We start from the raw sequence: 15,570 nt of genomic DNA, 5'->3' as shown, positions 1-15,570 counted from the left end.
AAAGAAAACCAGAAGTCGTCCTGTGAGGCCCCAAGTGATAAGAGACACCTATCAAATCCTTCTAAGTTACCTGTTCCTCTTAGATTCTTAAATGTATTATTTCATTAATAAAGCACTTGTAAGCCCCCTTTTGCGCATTGTAAGTGCTTGAATAATAATGGGCATAGGATCAAACACAAATAAAACTCACGTTTTCACTGTCTCAAAATATCCGAGGCAAGTAGGCAAAAAATAAAAATAAAAGGAACAGGTGAAGGGGAGGTGGTAACATGGTGCAACCATTTGGCATCCAAGGCCTTTCTAGGACTCTGGGTAATGGTGGAGAGACTGCCACAGTCCCATCCCAGCTCGTGACACAATGGAGACCACTGGGCGACTGTCAGGAAGTCGTTCCTTGGACACTATACAATGTCTTCTCCTGGAGCAGGCTTCTTTTGGACAGCTGGCTTGTTGCTATCTTAAGGACACTTCAGGGCATGTAAAAAATAAAGAAGACTCTGTCCTTTTTTTTTTTTTTTTCTGAGAGAGACAGCGTGAGCAGGGGAGGGTCAGAGAGGGAGACACAGAATCTCAAACAGGCACCAGGCTCTGAGCTGTCAGCACAGAGCCGGACACGGGCCTCGAACCCACGAACCATGAGATCATGACCTGAGCCAAAGTCAGCTGCCCAACCAACTGAACCATCCAGGAGCCCCAAGAAATCTCTGTCATTATTTTGACTTTAAGAAAGCTTAAAACCAAATTTTGGTTCTTTTTGGTTCTTTCTATACTCCTCCCCCCCCCCGCTAAATTCAATATTAATTCCAACCTGGTTCTAATGAAAACCTTTTTGGGAGATGCAAATTTGCCCAAGTTGGGAGGTGGAGAGTGGGGTGACTTCCTCATATGTCTCGGGACGACAAAAGCTCTCGTGACCTTCAGAATCACAGGGGGCCCTGCATTTGGATTTGGAGAAGGGGACCCCTCGAGTTCCCTATAGAACTAAGGCAGAAGAACTGCACTGTTCCCGGGTGGCTGTCCTTATCTTTCCTTCCTTCTGGCCTTGGGTCTTTTGTTATGCTGACTTTGAGGATTACTGATATAAAACCTTGAATGGTTCCTCATTGCCTTTGGGATGAATCTAAATTCCTTAACACATTCAAGGCTGGTTGAGTCCTCACCTTCCCTCCAGCTTCATTCCCAGGTACTCCCCTCCCCACTCCTTCTTCCACGATTGCTATTCTCCACATTCAATTCAACATATTTAAAAACCGGCCTTGTGTTCTCCTATGGTACCTCCAATACCCGTTCCCGTATCCATGTTTCTTACCTCTTCACTCTCCTCTTAGTTGGCAGGGGATATTCTTTGCTTCTTTCCTCTTCCTAAAGCTCAGAATCCTTCTCTCCAGCTTCCAATGCTAACTCCTCTGCCATGGTCATAAGACTTGTCCCCTTTTCTCCATCCACTGTCACTTTTTTTACATTTATTTATATTTTTTAAAATTTACACCCAAGTTAGTTAGCATCTAGTGCAACAATGATTTTAGGAGTAGATTCCAGTGATTCATCACCTATGTGAAACACCCAGTGCTCATCCCAACAAGTGTCATCCTTAATTGCCCCTGGCCCATTTAGCCCATCACCCCTCCACAACCCCTCCAGCAACCTTCAGTTTATTCTCTGTATTTAAGGGTCTCTTATGTTTTGTTCCCCTCCTTGTTTTTATATTATTTTTGCTTTCCTTCCTTTATGTTCATCTGTTTAGTATCTTAAATTCCTCATATGAATGAATTCATATATTTGTCTTTCTCTAACTGACTGACTTGTTTTGCTTAGCATAAATCCCTCCAGTTCCAACCACATAGTTGCAAATGGTAAGATTTCATTCTTTTTGATTGCCGAGTAATACTCCATTGTGTGTGTGTGTGTGTGTGTGTGTGTATACACACATCTTCTTTATCCATCCATCTGTCGATGGATATTTGGGCTCTTTCCATACTCTGGCTATTGTCAATATGCAGCTATAAACATTGGGGTTCATGTGCCCCTTTGAAACAGCACACCTGTATCCTTTGGGTAAATACCTAGCAGTGCAATTGTTGGTCATAGGGTAGTTCTATTTTTAACTTTTTGAGGAACCTCCACACTGCTTTCCACAGTGGCTGCACCAGTTTGTATTCCCACCAACAGTGTAAAAGAGATCCTTTTTCTCCGCATCCTCACGAACATCAGTTGTTGCCTGAGTTGGTAATTTTAGTGATTCTGACTGGTGTCCATCCACTGTCACTTTTAATTCGGGTTCTCCATCATCTGTGGAATTTTCTTTTCTTTTTTTCTTTTTCTTTTCTTTTCTTTTCTTTTTTTTTTTTGCCTCCACTCTTGCCTGCTTAAACCCCCCTACTCACAGGGACACTTGAGGGCTCATTTTAAAAATGTAAATCCTACTATGTCACTTTTCTGCTTAAAAATTTCCAGTGGTTTCTCTTTGCAGTGTCAATACCCTTTAGCCAAAGACGCCTAGGACAATACCTGTAGTCAAAGTTGGGTTTACTGGCTTGTTGCCGTGAGGGAGACAGCACATCATGGGGGACTTTGGAGCACCTCAATAAGGGAGTGTTAGCAGGGATTTGTTATAGGCTTTGGACTTGAGTTAGTTAGTTTGGGAAAGGATAAAGTGTAGTTTTGCTCTGAATTGGGTGCTGTCAGAAAGCAAGGGTGATTCTGTGATTGGGTCATTTTTATCCAGGAGATGCTCTTTGTTATCTATGTGGAAATAGTAACCACACACTGACTTCTCTGAGTTGGTTGCACACCTGCTGTATTCCAGATTCATTTCCACACTTACTCTCGCTGGTAGTGAGAGAGAAAACATGTAGCCCCTGATGTGCAGCATTGATCTGACATCCACAGCTGGTTTGCAGTGTATCACAAGCTGGTCTGGGGCTCAGAGCCAGTGAGCCTCACTGATCAAAACCACCTCATAGAAGAATAGCCTCACACCAAGCTCCCTGAGATGGTGATAAGGGAAACAGAACAAAGCCACTTCCTACTTTTGTCTAATCACAGACGAAATCAAGGTCCCTGTGTCACCCACAAAATACCCAGTCATCGAATTGCCCTCACTTCCTGACAGCATCCAAGCTGGAGCCTCTCTCTGCTTTCTCAGGCCCTCCCTTGAATCACACAGCCGAAGCCTAAATCCTACAGTAAGTGCTAACACTGTCTTACTGAGACACCCCCTAGCTTCCCATGGTGTCCATTCTTCCTCACTGCAACAGGTAATAAAGCCACTCATGTAACCACAGGTGTGCTCCTCCCGGTCTTTGGCTGAGGGCCTGAGCACTGACATTGCTCCCTTGCCCTCCTGGTTTCAGCGCGTTGGCTTCCTTTCAGTTCCAAGAAAATGGGAAGCTCATTCCTGCCTTCGGGCTTTGTACTCGTTGGTTCTCTGTGACCCAGGTACTTCCTCTCAGGTCGCTTGGTGGTCGCGTCTCATCATTCAGATTTCAGGAAAATTAACTCCTTGGGAAATTCTGTCATGGCCTCCTCTAATCTTGTATCACTTTTTGATTTCCTATATAATTCACTGAAGAACCAAACCAGCGCCATGACAGGCTTCAGAAGGCCGCAAAGATGAGAAGACCCAAGTCTCTGAGGCCTGACTCAGCAGGCTTGAGCCACCGCCCTTCCCTGTGTCCGAACCAATCACTGGAGGTTGGGAGGTACCGGACGTTCCGGCCACTATTCTGGCCCACCTTGCTCTAAACTCCCCAGTCCCTCTGCGCCGGAACAACCTCTGCCGTCACCTTGTCCTATCACGTCGTAGTCCCTGTCCATCACCCCTTTCCTGCCCTAGAATTAATAAAAGCCCTACTCCTCCTTTGTTCCGGGCTCTCAGCATGGATTCATTGCGTTGGTGAGGTCTGGGAGCCCGATAAGCCCGTAATAAAGCCCGTTGCCTTTGCATACGTGACTCGGACTCCCTGGTGGTCTTGGGATTTTGGGGAGATCGCGATCTGGGCATAACACACATCCCTCTCTAAATTCTATTGTTAGCGGTTGTCTATCTTCCTCAACCAGAAAGCAAATTTTAAAAGATCAGGGGTTATGTTGTGTTAACCTCTGTACCCCGGTGCCTTTAACATTTCCACAAATAACCAAAAACATATTGTTGTGCCCGAATCGCGAGTCCCAGAGACCTCCAAGGAGCCGGCACCAATGTAAATACAAAAGGGTCTTTATTACAAGCTCGAGCAGGGGCTCAGCAGCCTACCCGTGTCATGGCAGCAAGGTGAAGCGAAGAACAATAGCGAATAGGGTTTTTAAGGAGTAAGGGATGGGGGTGTTACAGTTCATGTAGCATCATCACATAAGCACCAATTACAATTACAGCTTTGACCATTCAGTATCTGTGAGGTGTTCAGTACTTTTGGTGGGACCCAATCATGACTTCTGAGAATCCTTTGAAAATGACCTATTATGAGGTGAGTTCAAAGGGCCCACGTGGGGTTCAGGCAAGCGGTGAGAAATTGGCTAGTTTGTATCTGCAGTTCCCAGCCTTGACTCAGACCATAGGAATGTTTCTTTTTACTTTTTGATTAGCTGAACTGAGGGCAGTCTGAGGATGGCTTTAGCCTTGAACAGTCTGAGGCTTTTCCTGGGACTGCGACTGGGGCTACGTGCAGCCCGAGGTTTCTCTTAATGGAGGACTTAATTTTTGGCTCTTCAATATCTTGCCCCGAGAACAATAGCATCTTCTTAATGGATTCCTCTGCCCCAGGCCACTACCACATCCACATCCAGGACAGCTCTCACAGAGCCCTCTGAATTGTTTTTCTAAAACAAAGGGTAGATGCTAGCACCATCCCTCTTGAAGAATCTTCCAGATAGTCTTTCCTAAAGGCGTCAGCACCTCACTCCTCTGGTCTCATCTCCTACTGTGGTTCTCGGAGAACCCCGAGCTCAGTCCTGGTGAACATTCCCAACCATGCCACATACCTTCCAGCAGCCAAGCCTTGACAAGTGCTGCTCCTTCTCCCCGGAATGTTCTTGCCCGCTTCTCCTTTCTTTTTCCTGAGGCCAAAATCCTAGTCATTTTTTCAAAGTCTGGCTCCCAAACCACTTTTTTTTTTTTTTTGAGAAGTTCTCTCCATTCCTCCCTTCCTTGGGGCTCCTACGGCTCTTCTTTTATACTTGGGGTGCTACTAACCACACCCTGACTTCTGTCCCCATTGGCTGTATACCTGCTGTCTTTCTTAGAACACCATGAGTGCTTGCAAGACAGGGAAAGATCTGCTGTCTGTGCCTCTGTTTCTTCAGTAGTAAAAGAAAAATCTTTGTACTTTAAGGGAAGAGAACTTCTTCCCTCTAGATTTGTTGTCTGGTCTAATAATTAAATTATTAAATATTGACCTAAGACGGATTCACGGGAGAAAGACAAAGTTAATTTCATACATACTCATATAAAAATATGAGACTCAGAGAAGTGACCAGAGCAGGCAGCTTTTATACCTACCTTTTAGACACATTTGTGAAGAATTGACTAGATCAGGGGGTTTGGACTTGAGGTACTAAGTTAGCGAAGAAGTAACATGGTTTGTGTATAGAGTCTTCTCAGCCCTCAATTCCCTCTCTGGTGAGGAGCATGTCTCTCTCCTGGTACAGGGAGGGTCCTTTTCCAGGAGATTTATTTTCTGCTTTCTGGAGACAAAAGAGGGTCGGCACACGCTGTTTAAGTAACTTTAAAATAACCTATATGCCAAAGCAGCCCATTTTGGGGTGGCCTGCCCTGAAGTTCGTCAGTACCTAGCTCATAGAGTTTTTCTGAGGAATAAATGAGTCAATGCCTGTAAAGCAATTAGAATGATGACCAGCACAGAGTAAATAAATACTGAATAAATGTTTGTTACTACCACCACATTCCTTTCTGTATCCTTATTACTGGTCTGAAGTAGGCCTCAATATGTATTATTGTTGCATTTGGTGGGAGGGGGACAGGAAACTGCTGGAAGACTGAGCTTTGGAGCTTTGAACCAGGTTGGTAATATTTTAGTAACCTACTGAGTTGTCTGTGTAACTTCCTTCCAACTCTCTCCCCACCCCAAACTTTGGGGATAAGAGCCAGGGATAATTAAGCAAGAGGAGAGAAGGTAGTCTTAAACCTTTACCTAGTGGTGTGGCATCAGGTTGGTGTGACCTAAAGGTACCTCACCTGCCTCAGAAATTTATTTATCTAAAACACCTTTAAAAAAAAGTTTTATATATATGAGAGAGAGAGAGCAAGAAGGGGAGGGGTCAGAAGAGAGGGACAGAGAGTCTGAAGCAGGCTCTAGACTCTGAGCTGTCAGCACAGAGCCTGATGCAGGGCTCAGACTCACAAACCATACAAACCATGAGATCATGACCTGAGCCGAAACCAAGAGTCAAACGCTTAACTGATTGAGCCGCCCAGGTGCTCCAGGAATTTATTTTGAAAAAAGCCTCCCTGGGCCCCTTATTTGGATGATGCTTATCCTGGAAGGAATAACATATTTAACCTTACCTCAGACTGGGTCCTGCTTTCCCTGGTCAGGGGAGGGATGGCATATAGGATGACCAAATGGTAGGGGTGATGGCTGGGATCACAAGAGAAGTCTGGCCTAGGAGTTGCTGTTCCCAGAGTTTCCGAAGGCTTGTGAGAGGAAGGGTTGCCAGAGTGCTGGATGCAAGAGAGTGAGAAGGATGAAGAGACCCCAGATGTCTCCTAAGATGAGGCTGGTCTAATGGAGGAGCATGAAGGGACAGTGGGGGATTCCCTAGGCTTAGTTGTTCTGATTCTTCTGGTTTCTAGCTGGGACACTGCGGCACATAACTGAACCTCTCTGGCCCTGCGGTGCTGTTTGGTGGAGAAGTTTTGAGTTCTGTTCCGTGTTAAGAGGAGGTGCTGGCATGTGGCAGGTGACTCCGTCTAAATGCGTGCTTTAACACATCCTGGACAGTGTCTGCCAGGCTGCTCCGGAGACTGCCTGATTCCACCCCTCTTCCCCCCGCCCCTGCGAAAGCCACCTTGTGGGTGGGGAGAACAGCCAGTCTCCACTCTCAGGGAGGTGCGGGATTCCTGGCAAGTTACCTGTGAGACTGGGTTAGTCTCTACTGGCCAAAGGTTCACAGGCACAACAGGGGGGTGTCTAGGCTGTGATCAGATGGGACCCTGGGGAGCAACTGGGATTTCTCTGAGATACTTAACAGAGCTCTCTCCTCAGCTGAAGGTCTTACATGAACCCAAGCTATCTGAGACATGAAATNGTCAGCACAGAGCCCGATGCGGGGCTCGAACCCACTAACTGCGAGATCATGACCTAAGCGAAAGTCGGCCGCTCAACCGACTAAGCCACCCAGGCGCCCCTTTCAGATACTCATTTATCTAAACCAGTTATCAACCTGTAACGTTAGTTGTCATTTCCATTTCATTAATGAGAAAGCTCCGAAAAGGTGATTTATCTGAGTTTGGAAACTTAACAGGGTTTGTCACGGAGCCAGGTTTGGCACAAGTTTGTACTGGCTTTATCTGAATTACAGAGATGGAGGGTGATTTCAACATAAAACAGCCTCGATCATTAGGCAGTGTATGGCAGTGGGGTATAGGCGAGTGAGTCTTGGAGCCAGAAAGCAAGCTCCACACCTGTCAGGTACTAGGGGAGGGACTTGGGCAAGTTAATGCTCATTCTCATTTCCCTCATTTGTGAGATGGTATCTCAGAGGATTAACTGCCTGACATGAGTAAATGCAGTATTCATATTGCCTTGAAAATGTAGATAAAAATACGGCATCTCTTAGTAAGGTTCCTATTTTCCCGTGCGATTTTTCCCAGCTTAAGTTTCTACCTTCAAACTGGACTAGAAATGGGCCAGTCAGGGCTTGATGGGGTTCAGATACTTGAAATTAAGCCATAGGAAAGGAAATCCTCCTCGTCTGCAGGCTAGCTGATAGGTGTGGGGCCGCCCGCCTTTTCTAGGCTGACTGGCTGTGGGAGTTTTTCCCGGTGGCCTGGCATCATGGAGATTTACCCGGCACGCTCGACGGAGCCTGGCCCTTGCTGGGAGGATTAAATTTCATCCAATGTTGAAATCACTTGAAATTCCTCTTGCTCATCCAAAGATACAGAAATAAAAGCAGCAGCTCATGGTCCTGCTGAGGCGAGATCTTTATTGTTAGTCGCTCTTGCATCTTTTATTTTCTATCTGCCAAAAAGAGACGGGCCCAAGTAATAGAAGAATCACATGCACACGGATGTTACCACATACCCCGCACACATCTCATCAAAAGGTCAAATTGTATTTTTACTGTGTTTATCTGTAGACCTCAGGGCTCTATGGAAGCTTCTGAGTGGAAAGAGGAAATTTTTACCACTTTCATTTTTCAGTGTGCCCTCATTCAGAGGGTTTGTTCCTGGGTGGGCTGAGGCAGGAGGCCACCCCATTCTTTTTAAATGTCCTGGCCTAAGCACTGCCTAGTAACTAACGCTCTTAAATCAACGGAAATGATACCCAAATTTGACTCCCCCACCCCCCTTTTCCTCTTCACCAATCACTTTATCGCCCTGGTGGAAGCCCCTTTGCTTTCTGCATTTCTGTTTTACTCCTTAGTATTAAGATAGTAGGTGTTCAGCCACCTCATGAGGAGCTGAGGATTCATAATTCTTTCCAAACCACTTAGGAGCTATGTAGGTCTCCTTGAAATATTCACTTGTCTTTCTGCCTGTTTGACCAGTGGTCACAAGAATGAGTCATCTGTTGGGCTTTAATCCACATGAGCCTGAAATAACAGCAATACCAAGGCTATGACTTTATTAAAACCTTCACTTCTCACAAACCTGATTATTTCAAAGCTAATTTTATTTGACATTTGGCCTGTGAGTTTGTACCAATTTGCAAGGTTTTTTCCCCCCAAGTCACCTTCTTAAACCAATGCAAAGTTCATCAATTCTCACACCTGCAACTCCTTACAGATTCAGGAAAACAGAATCTCTCTCCCGACAAAGGACTTTTCTAGAGGCTGTGGGACAGAAGGAATCGTCTTTACAAAAATATGAGTTAGCGGTTAGGAACTAAATTTTAAATGCCTTTAAAACACACACACACACACACACACACACAAACGCCTTTATGTGTATATATAACTATAGTCACATATTACACATTTTATATAACTTTTATAGTTACATATTATATAACTATAGTTTATATGTATATAAAAATATGATTCCCCAGAGATCTTATCCATATATAGACCTAAGAAACAAGGGAACTAACATCTAAAGGCCAAAAATCTTTTGAGTTCCGGACCCTTAAAAAGACCATCCTTCAGTGTTGCCATTATTCCCACCTGTATTTTAAGACACACCCCTAGAACAGGGGCCTAGAACATCAGACAGGCATGATGCACAGTTGACACATTCAGATCCACGCACGTTTGCGACTTTGTTATTAGAGCCGAGTGCTCATTTCTCCTTTCTTCTATCTACATTTTTCTAACAATTTCCCCCTTACTTCTTTTGAGGCATACTGCAAATTTTTTGAAGAAACTGATACAGAACTCTTAGCACAATGCTGGGCGTACACTCAGGGGGACTTGATGCTTGTGACCTAATTGAGACTCACACGGCTTCCTATTTTCCTCCCATTCAATAGTACTTGTACTTTCTCGGGACCCTCTGCAACTTCGAATGTGCCTCTGACAGGTAAATATTCCTTCATACGTAACTCAGCAGAGCTTAAGTCATGCTCCACTGCTTTTTCAAACTTCTGCTGACATCGGCTCTGCCTCATCTGCTGAATATAAACACGAAACACTTGGAGAGGAGTCCCTTCTTTCAGATTCAGCAAGACTGTGTTCAATTACTCCCCATTAAGAAATTGTAGTCACATCTTTATCCATGAAACAGAAAGAGCCTAAAATACTTCACAGATAAATCTAAGAGCTTCACATTAATAAACAGGTATTTTATCCATTAGAAATACTGCTCTTAGGCAGATGAAAAAGTTTAAATAGGAGAAAGCTTGAATGAAATAAGCCTCTCTGCATTCACTGAGGAAGTACCTACCTATATACCAAAATTACAAATGACCTAAAACCAGACAATAAGCCTTGAATGGGAGCTGGACCCAAATGTTTATTGCTGCCTCACTTTTTTCTAACAGCTAACCCTTCCCTTTCTCATGATTGCTCTTTATTTGGTACCCAGCCAACCTCTGAGACACAACTGAACTCCTCCCTCCACCAGAAAGTGATTGTTGGTCCTCACTGAGCTCCTCCCTAGAACTCCCTAACCCTAAACTCGTGCCTCACAATTCCAACCAGCACTGATGCCTTCTACACATACAGGGTCATTTCCACAGACGTACGCTGCACAACAGCCTCCCTTCCCCCATATTGTCATAGTGCCTCTCCCAGCGTTTGACCCCCTCTCTAACCTCATGGAGGTTTGGACATGCACTCTTGTGGGAAAAAGATGAAAGATAAGTCACCCCATCCCAATCTCATGCAACCTATGTGTCTGGCCCTCTCTGACTCATGGTTCACTTAAGAGCACAGGACCCTCAAGCAAACTAAATTGATTTGGGTCCCCCATCCAAGAGGGAGAGTTTGACTGGTAGCATAAAAGAGCGTCACACCTGAGAGCTTCTGGGCTTACGCTGCAGCACTGGTTCACAGGCCTGACCGCAAATGACCTTTTCCATTAATGCCCACATTTACCAGTTGGTGTCTTTCATACGGTGTTTCTCTCAGGAACACTGAACACAAAGTCCTGCCCCTTTGTTGTGGAGCATGGAGGCTTGGCTCTATATTGCTTCAGAACCGCTGGCCTTCCCGCTGGGAAGAGAGTGGGCCTTACCCTCTCCTCATGACTAAGTCCAGAGAATGTGTGGTAAAGGAGTTTTGTGACATTTTAACCTGAGTAGTATTCCAGACAGACATTGTCCATGAATGCTTGGCTTACGGTGTCTGTGTCGCTACACTGCTGATGACTAGAAATGTGAGGTAACCTAGTACGGGCTGTGCCCAATCCAAAAGTCAAAAACATTTGGGGACACTTTAAATCAGCCTGGAGCATCCTCATTTCAGAAGTACGGTGGGCCTAGTCTTTTCCTCAAACAGATCTTAACATCTCCACTGCTCTCTTCTTAGCTAAGCATGAGCAACTTTAAATACCACCCTTAATGCCAATTTTGTTCCACTAACCTATCAGGACATATAATGGGGATTGTTTTTCCAGTGCTGGGGATAGACTATATGGGTCAATTTTCCAACCCTCTATGACACAGAGGTGCAGTGATCAAGGTTCAGAATTAGGCCTTTAAAGTGAGGGGCACATAGGCTTTGGAATGAGAAAGATCTGAGTTCAAATTTAAGTGTGCCATTTGCTGGGTGGATAATCTTGAACAAGTTATAATTTCTGTGGCCTTGTTTTCTCATCTGCCAAGTGGGAATAACAGTACCTCCCTTAACAGAGTTGTTGTGAAAATTATAATACACACAGAGCCCCTGGCGTACTGCTACCATATAGTACATACTCCACACATGTTAGTTACTATTTTTATTATCCATGAGTTTGAATTGGCTAGTAGAGTCCATGATTTTTCATTCACTATTTGTCTTCTCAGAAAAGTCATCTAGGACTAAAGTTAAACACATTTATCCTGTGAGACTGTTAAATACTTATAAGGTTAACTTAGTGAGTAGAAAAGGTTAGAGCACTAAAGTGGAAGAATGTTGTCCTTACCCGCACTCCCTTATGGCCCCAACACACACACACACACACACACACATCCCAGAATAAACCTTATGCCCATTTGTCCACGTCTCCAACCCTACTTGATGAAAATGCCTGTGGTCTTAAAGGTTAGAAAACTTCAACCTTTCAAAACTTAAGGATGGGAAAGTGAGGCCCCAGGAACTGTGTATATTCCACTAGAAAAGGAAGGGGGAGAGAGAGGGAAAGCTGCTATGTTTTCTGGTCATTAGCAATATAATGGCTCCCGTGTACCGGAACCCCAGTCTGATGAGAAGAAATGACTCGAAGGTCACGAATGGACCGAACTGTCCACTGTGAAAGCTCTCGCAACACCTTCAGGCCCCACAGCTTCTTCTCAAAGAGACCACCATCTCCAACAACGATAGGCATCCCAACAGCCTCACTGGGGGGGATCTTGTGTTCCAGGAGCATCATTAATTCCTCCAGTTGGTAAGCAAAGGCAGCAACTTGGAGAAGAAGGGTATGTATTGCTTGATGGAAGTCCCTTTCAGCTGGAGTAAAATGCACCTGCTGGTCTTCTAAAAGCCTGGCCAACATAACATGGAAGGCACGGTAAGCTTGGAGGTTGTCTTGGAGTCGCTCTGCCTCAGTCAGCTCACTCCATCGATCAGTGCTTGCTACTGGCACACCGTCCACAGAGTCCAGGTTTATGTTCTCGTTCAGGCCCTGATGCTTCATCTGGCCAAGGATACATAAAAACATCACATCTTCTGTAATCATCCCAAAGTCCTTATTTAATCCCTAAATCTCATGTAAAACCTTATTCACCTTCCTGGTCAAGGATCTAAACTGTAAAGAAAATAACAAATCTACAAAAGGAACTCTTCATTTGAGACCCAATGATGGAACTTTAGGAAGACACTATTGTTTCTGAAATTATACATAGTGTTTTGACTACCTGTTCACTTTTTGTGGGAGAATCTGCAGCTTTCATTGGGTTCTAAGGGTTGAAAACCACGGGTCTAGAATGTTTCCTTCCCAATTCAAACTGCCTTTGAGAAACTGGAGTATTTTAAATCATATTGGAGATTTAAAAAAAACTGGGTACATCTATGAAGCCCTAGAACTAACCCAGTGCAGAATTTTTCTAACCCCCTCTCTCCTCCATTGTCCACTTTCAATGGTGAGGACAATCCTTTAGAGAATTCAATGGATACTAGTTAAAAAAAAAAAAAAACCAAAACAGACTTGTGATATTTCAGAGTCTGATTTCTAACTGGTGAGGCTGTAAGAACCTATATTCAGAACTCTCACAGGGCCTTCAGTATCCCTACAGGCCTCAGGTAGACAAGGACAGGGATCTCCCTCTATCAAAAAACCAGTCTGGAACTCCATGGTTAACTCCCTAAGTTCCCTTGACACTTCCCTAAGACCCCAGTGAATCTTCTGGGGGATCCTTTTGGCAGTGTAGGTGACCATTCTATTTAGGCAGAGGGACACTTGGTATATATTATAAAAAGTGGGTGACTGATTCTGTATAGGAGAAATTCTTTGGATTTGTACTGCTCTTCTCTCTATCCTATACACCTCACTCTTTCATTTACACAGCACAAAAATTCAGAACAATGTGTATGAAGAACCCACCGTTAATCTATTGTGGTAGAATTCAGACTGTAAGCAATCAAATTAGGAACAGCCTCCAAGACATACAGTCAATCCTGCCCAGAACCCCATGTATATTTTCTTATTCAAAGAACAGGTCTCCTAAATAGCCTAGAGAAGAAAATACGATCACAAGAGTTTCCTTAAGGGAAGGAAGCATGAAGGAACCATGTCAAATGATAGGCCCCATCTATGAATGACTCTATGAGGAGGGCCTTCACGATTGGTAATGGGGGATGGAACATGGTGGAAACGGGCTGCATCAGAGGAGATGAAGCGAAAACAGACAACAGCAAAATAGGCAACTTACATAAGATTCCATAAGAGCAGTCAGGTCTGAACGAATCTTCCTTGCTAGCCAGATAGAGCGGCTACAGAGGTCCCGGCGGTGAGGGGTCAGCGAGGAGTGCTCTGCGAAAGCCATTCCCTAACTCAAATGTCCCAGGAAACAAGTGAGCTGGGTTTGCTTCTGTCTACACTGGTCCAAATAAGAAATGTGACTCTCAGACTAAATCCACTGGGCATTCTGTACTAATGGGATTGTGCACCCCACCCCCACCCCCCTGCCTGACTCAGAGGTGGCAGCAAATTCCTGGCTGTGGATTTTTGTGCCTGTGGAATCAAAGGCCCCTTTTTAATCAGCTTTTTTTCCTGCAGTGTCTGCCTCCATCTCTCTCCTCCACTCAGTGCCTAGTCTACTTGTTTTTATGTCATTGTTTTGCTTTTGCACTTAGCAACAAGGTCCCTATCACACTAATCCTCATGACACCCCTGCCTAATGGGATCTGTTTTATATACTTATCAGTTCATTTTATTATCACCCTCCTTTGTATTCCCCATGTCCTCTTCTTTCTTTCTTTCTTTTTTTTGGCCTGGTAAAGTGCTCAAGAATATTAAGTTATTATTATCAATACAGCAGCCATTGATTAAGCAACTACTCTGGACTAGACACTGTGCTCAAGGCTTTAAAGCCTTTATTTGACGTGTGGAATAATTCTATGAGATAAATATTATTTTCCCCATTTTACATAAGAAATTGAGGCTTAAAGAAACTAAATAATATGCACAAAATCCAGGAAACAGGCACAAAAGTTAAATATAGGTCTCTGATTTTACAGCTGTTTCTCCCATTGATTTTTCAGTTTATTCTTTAGGTTTCTGACATTTACTTAGGAAACAAAGTTTATGTAAAACAGGTCCCTTAAAAATACAGCATCTTTCCATTTCTATAGCTTCATTATGTATTTAAAGTTAGTTTAATTTACACTCAATTAAAAATCAGCAAAGTAAGCATCTCTAACCTCAATCAGGGTGCCTTCCTCAGAGCTACAGGATGAGGAAAGTACTGTTTAGGCCTGTTCTTTTCCAAAGGACAGGAAACACCCAAGCCCGACTGGGTAACATTTCTAAGGCAGTCTCAAGTGACAACATGCTTTTCTTTTTCTTCGTTAGCCCAGTCACACCACCTTGCTTCTTAACAAGATAAGAGAATGAGCTGGGCTTTGAAATGAGGGCAAAAGAGTTTAATAGCATGTGCAGAGTTAGAGTTGTTCTTCTATTGCATTTAACTCAGTAGGTTAGATGCTTACTGACCCAAGAGCTCCAAGTGTCATCCTCGAAGTCAATCAATCAGCTCCCACTGTCTCTTGGAAGACACTGTCTCTACACTGAAACCCACACCTTCTCAGACGCAAACTTCCATAGGTAAACAATACGCAAGAGTAAGAAAGGAGAAAAGGGAGAAGTGGGTGCTGTCGCAGTAGGCCTTTTAAGAATGTAAGAGGATTCCAGGTCTTCTTTTTAAGTTAGCACTTGCTATGCACATGGAGTTTTGTGAAAAAGCACTGATATTACTTGGTACCAAGGTTTTGTCATTTATCAGACTAACATAAACTTTACAGCATTCTTAACATTCTCTCCACTCGATTAATAGGGCCACCTTTTCTAGAAGTCTGTCAAAACATAGGAGGGATTTCCAAGTTTGCCAGATGATCATAGAATCCTATGACAAATCAGCATTAGAAATCAAGAGCTACAGTGAGTCAGGCACTAACTGTCTGACTCCCAATGAGAGCAAACGGCAGCATCTGCCACATAAAACCTGCTCTGAGCACACTGGGCTCTCACTGAACGGCAGCAATGGTTTTCACCCTTCAGGTAACTGCAATTCAGTACAATCAAGGAAGACAAGTTGC

The 15,570-nt window shown here is 44.1% G+C and overlaps 1 protein-coding gene across 2 annotated transcripts; it reads right to left on the bottom strand.

Moving 5' to 3' along the window:
- Nucleotides 1-8,833: 8,833 nt before the first annotated feature.
- CNTF (ciliary neurotrophic factor) lies at nt 8,834-14,365 on the bottom strand. 2 transcript variants are annotated; one of them, XM_077748910.1, is made up of 2 exons: nt 13,686-14,365; nt 8,834-12,451 (listed from the first exon to the last, which is right to left on the bottom strand). In XM_077748910.1, the coding sequence occupies exons 1-2, from the start codon at nt 13,797-13,799 to the stop codon at nt 11,963-11,965; spliced, it is 603 nt and encodes a 200-aa protein (XP_077605036.1). In that variant the 5' UTR covers nt 13,800-14,365; the 3' UTR covers nt 8,834-11,962. The 2 variants fall into 2 exon arrangements, with proteins under 2 accessions (XP_077605036.1, XP_077605037.1); XM_077748911.1 differs by having other exon boundaries at nt 13,358-13,773.
- Between the last annotated feature and the right edge of the window lie 1,205 nt (nt 14,366-15,570).

This window comes from Crocuta crocuta, unplaced genomic scaffold (assembly GCF_008692635.1).
Source record: "Crocuta crocuta isolate KB4526 unplaced genomic scaffold, BGI_CrCroc_1.0 scaffold323, whole genome shotgun sequence".
In the NCBI taxonomy this organism is placed as follows: Eukaryota; Metazoa; Chordata; class Mammalia; order Carnivora; family Hyaenidae; genus Crocuta; species Crocuta crocuta.
The sequence above is the reverse complement of the archived record's forward strand: the minus strand, read 5'-3'. Positions and strand labels throughout refer to the sequence as shown.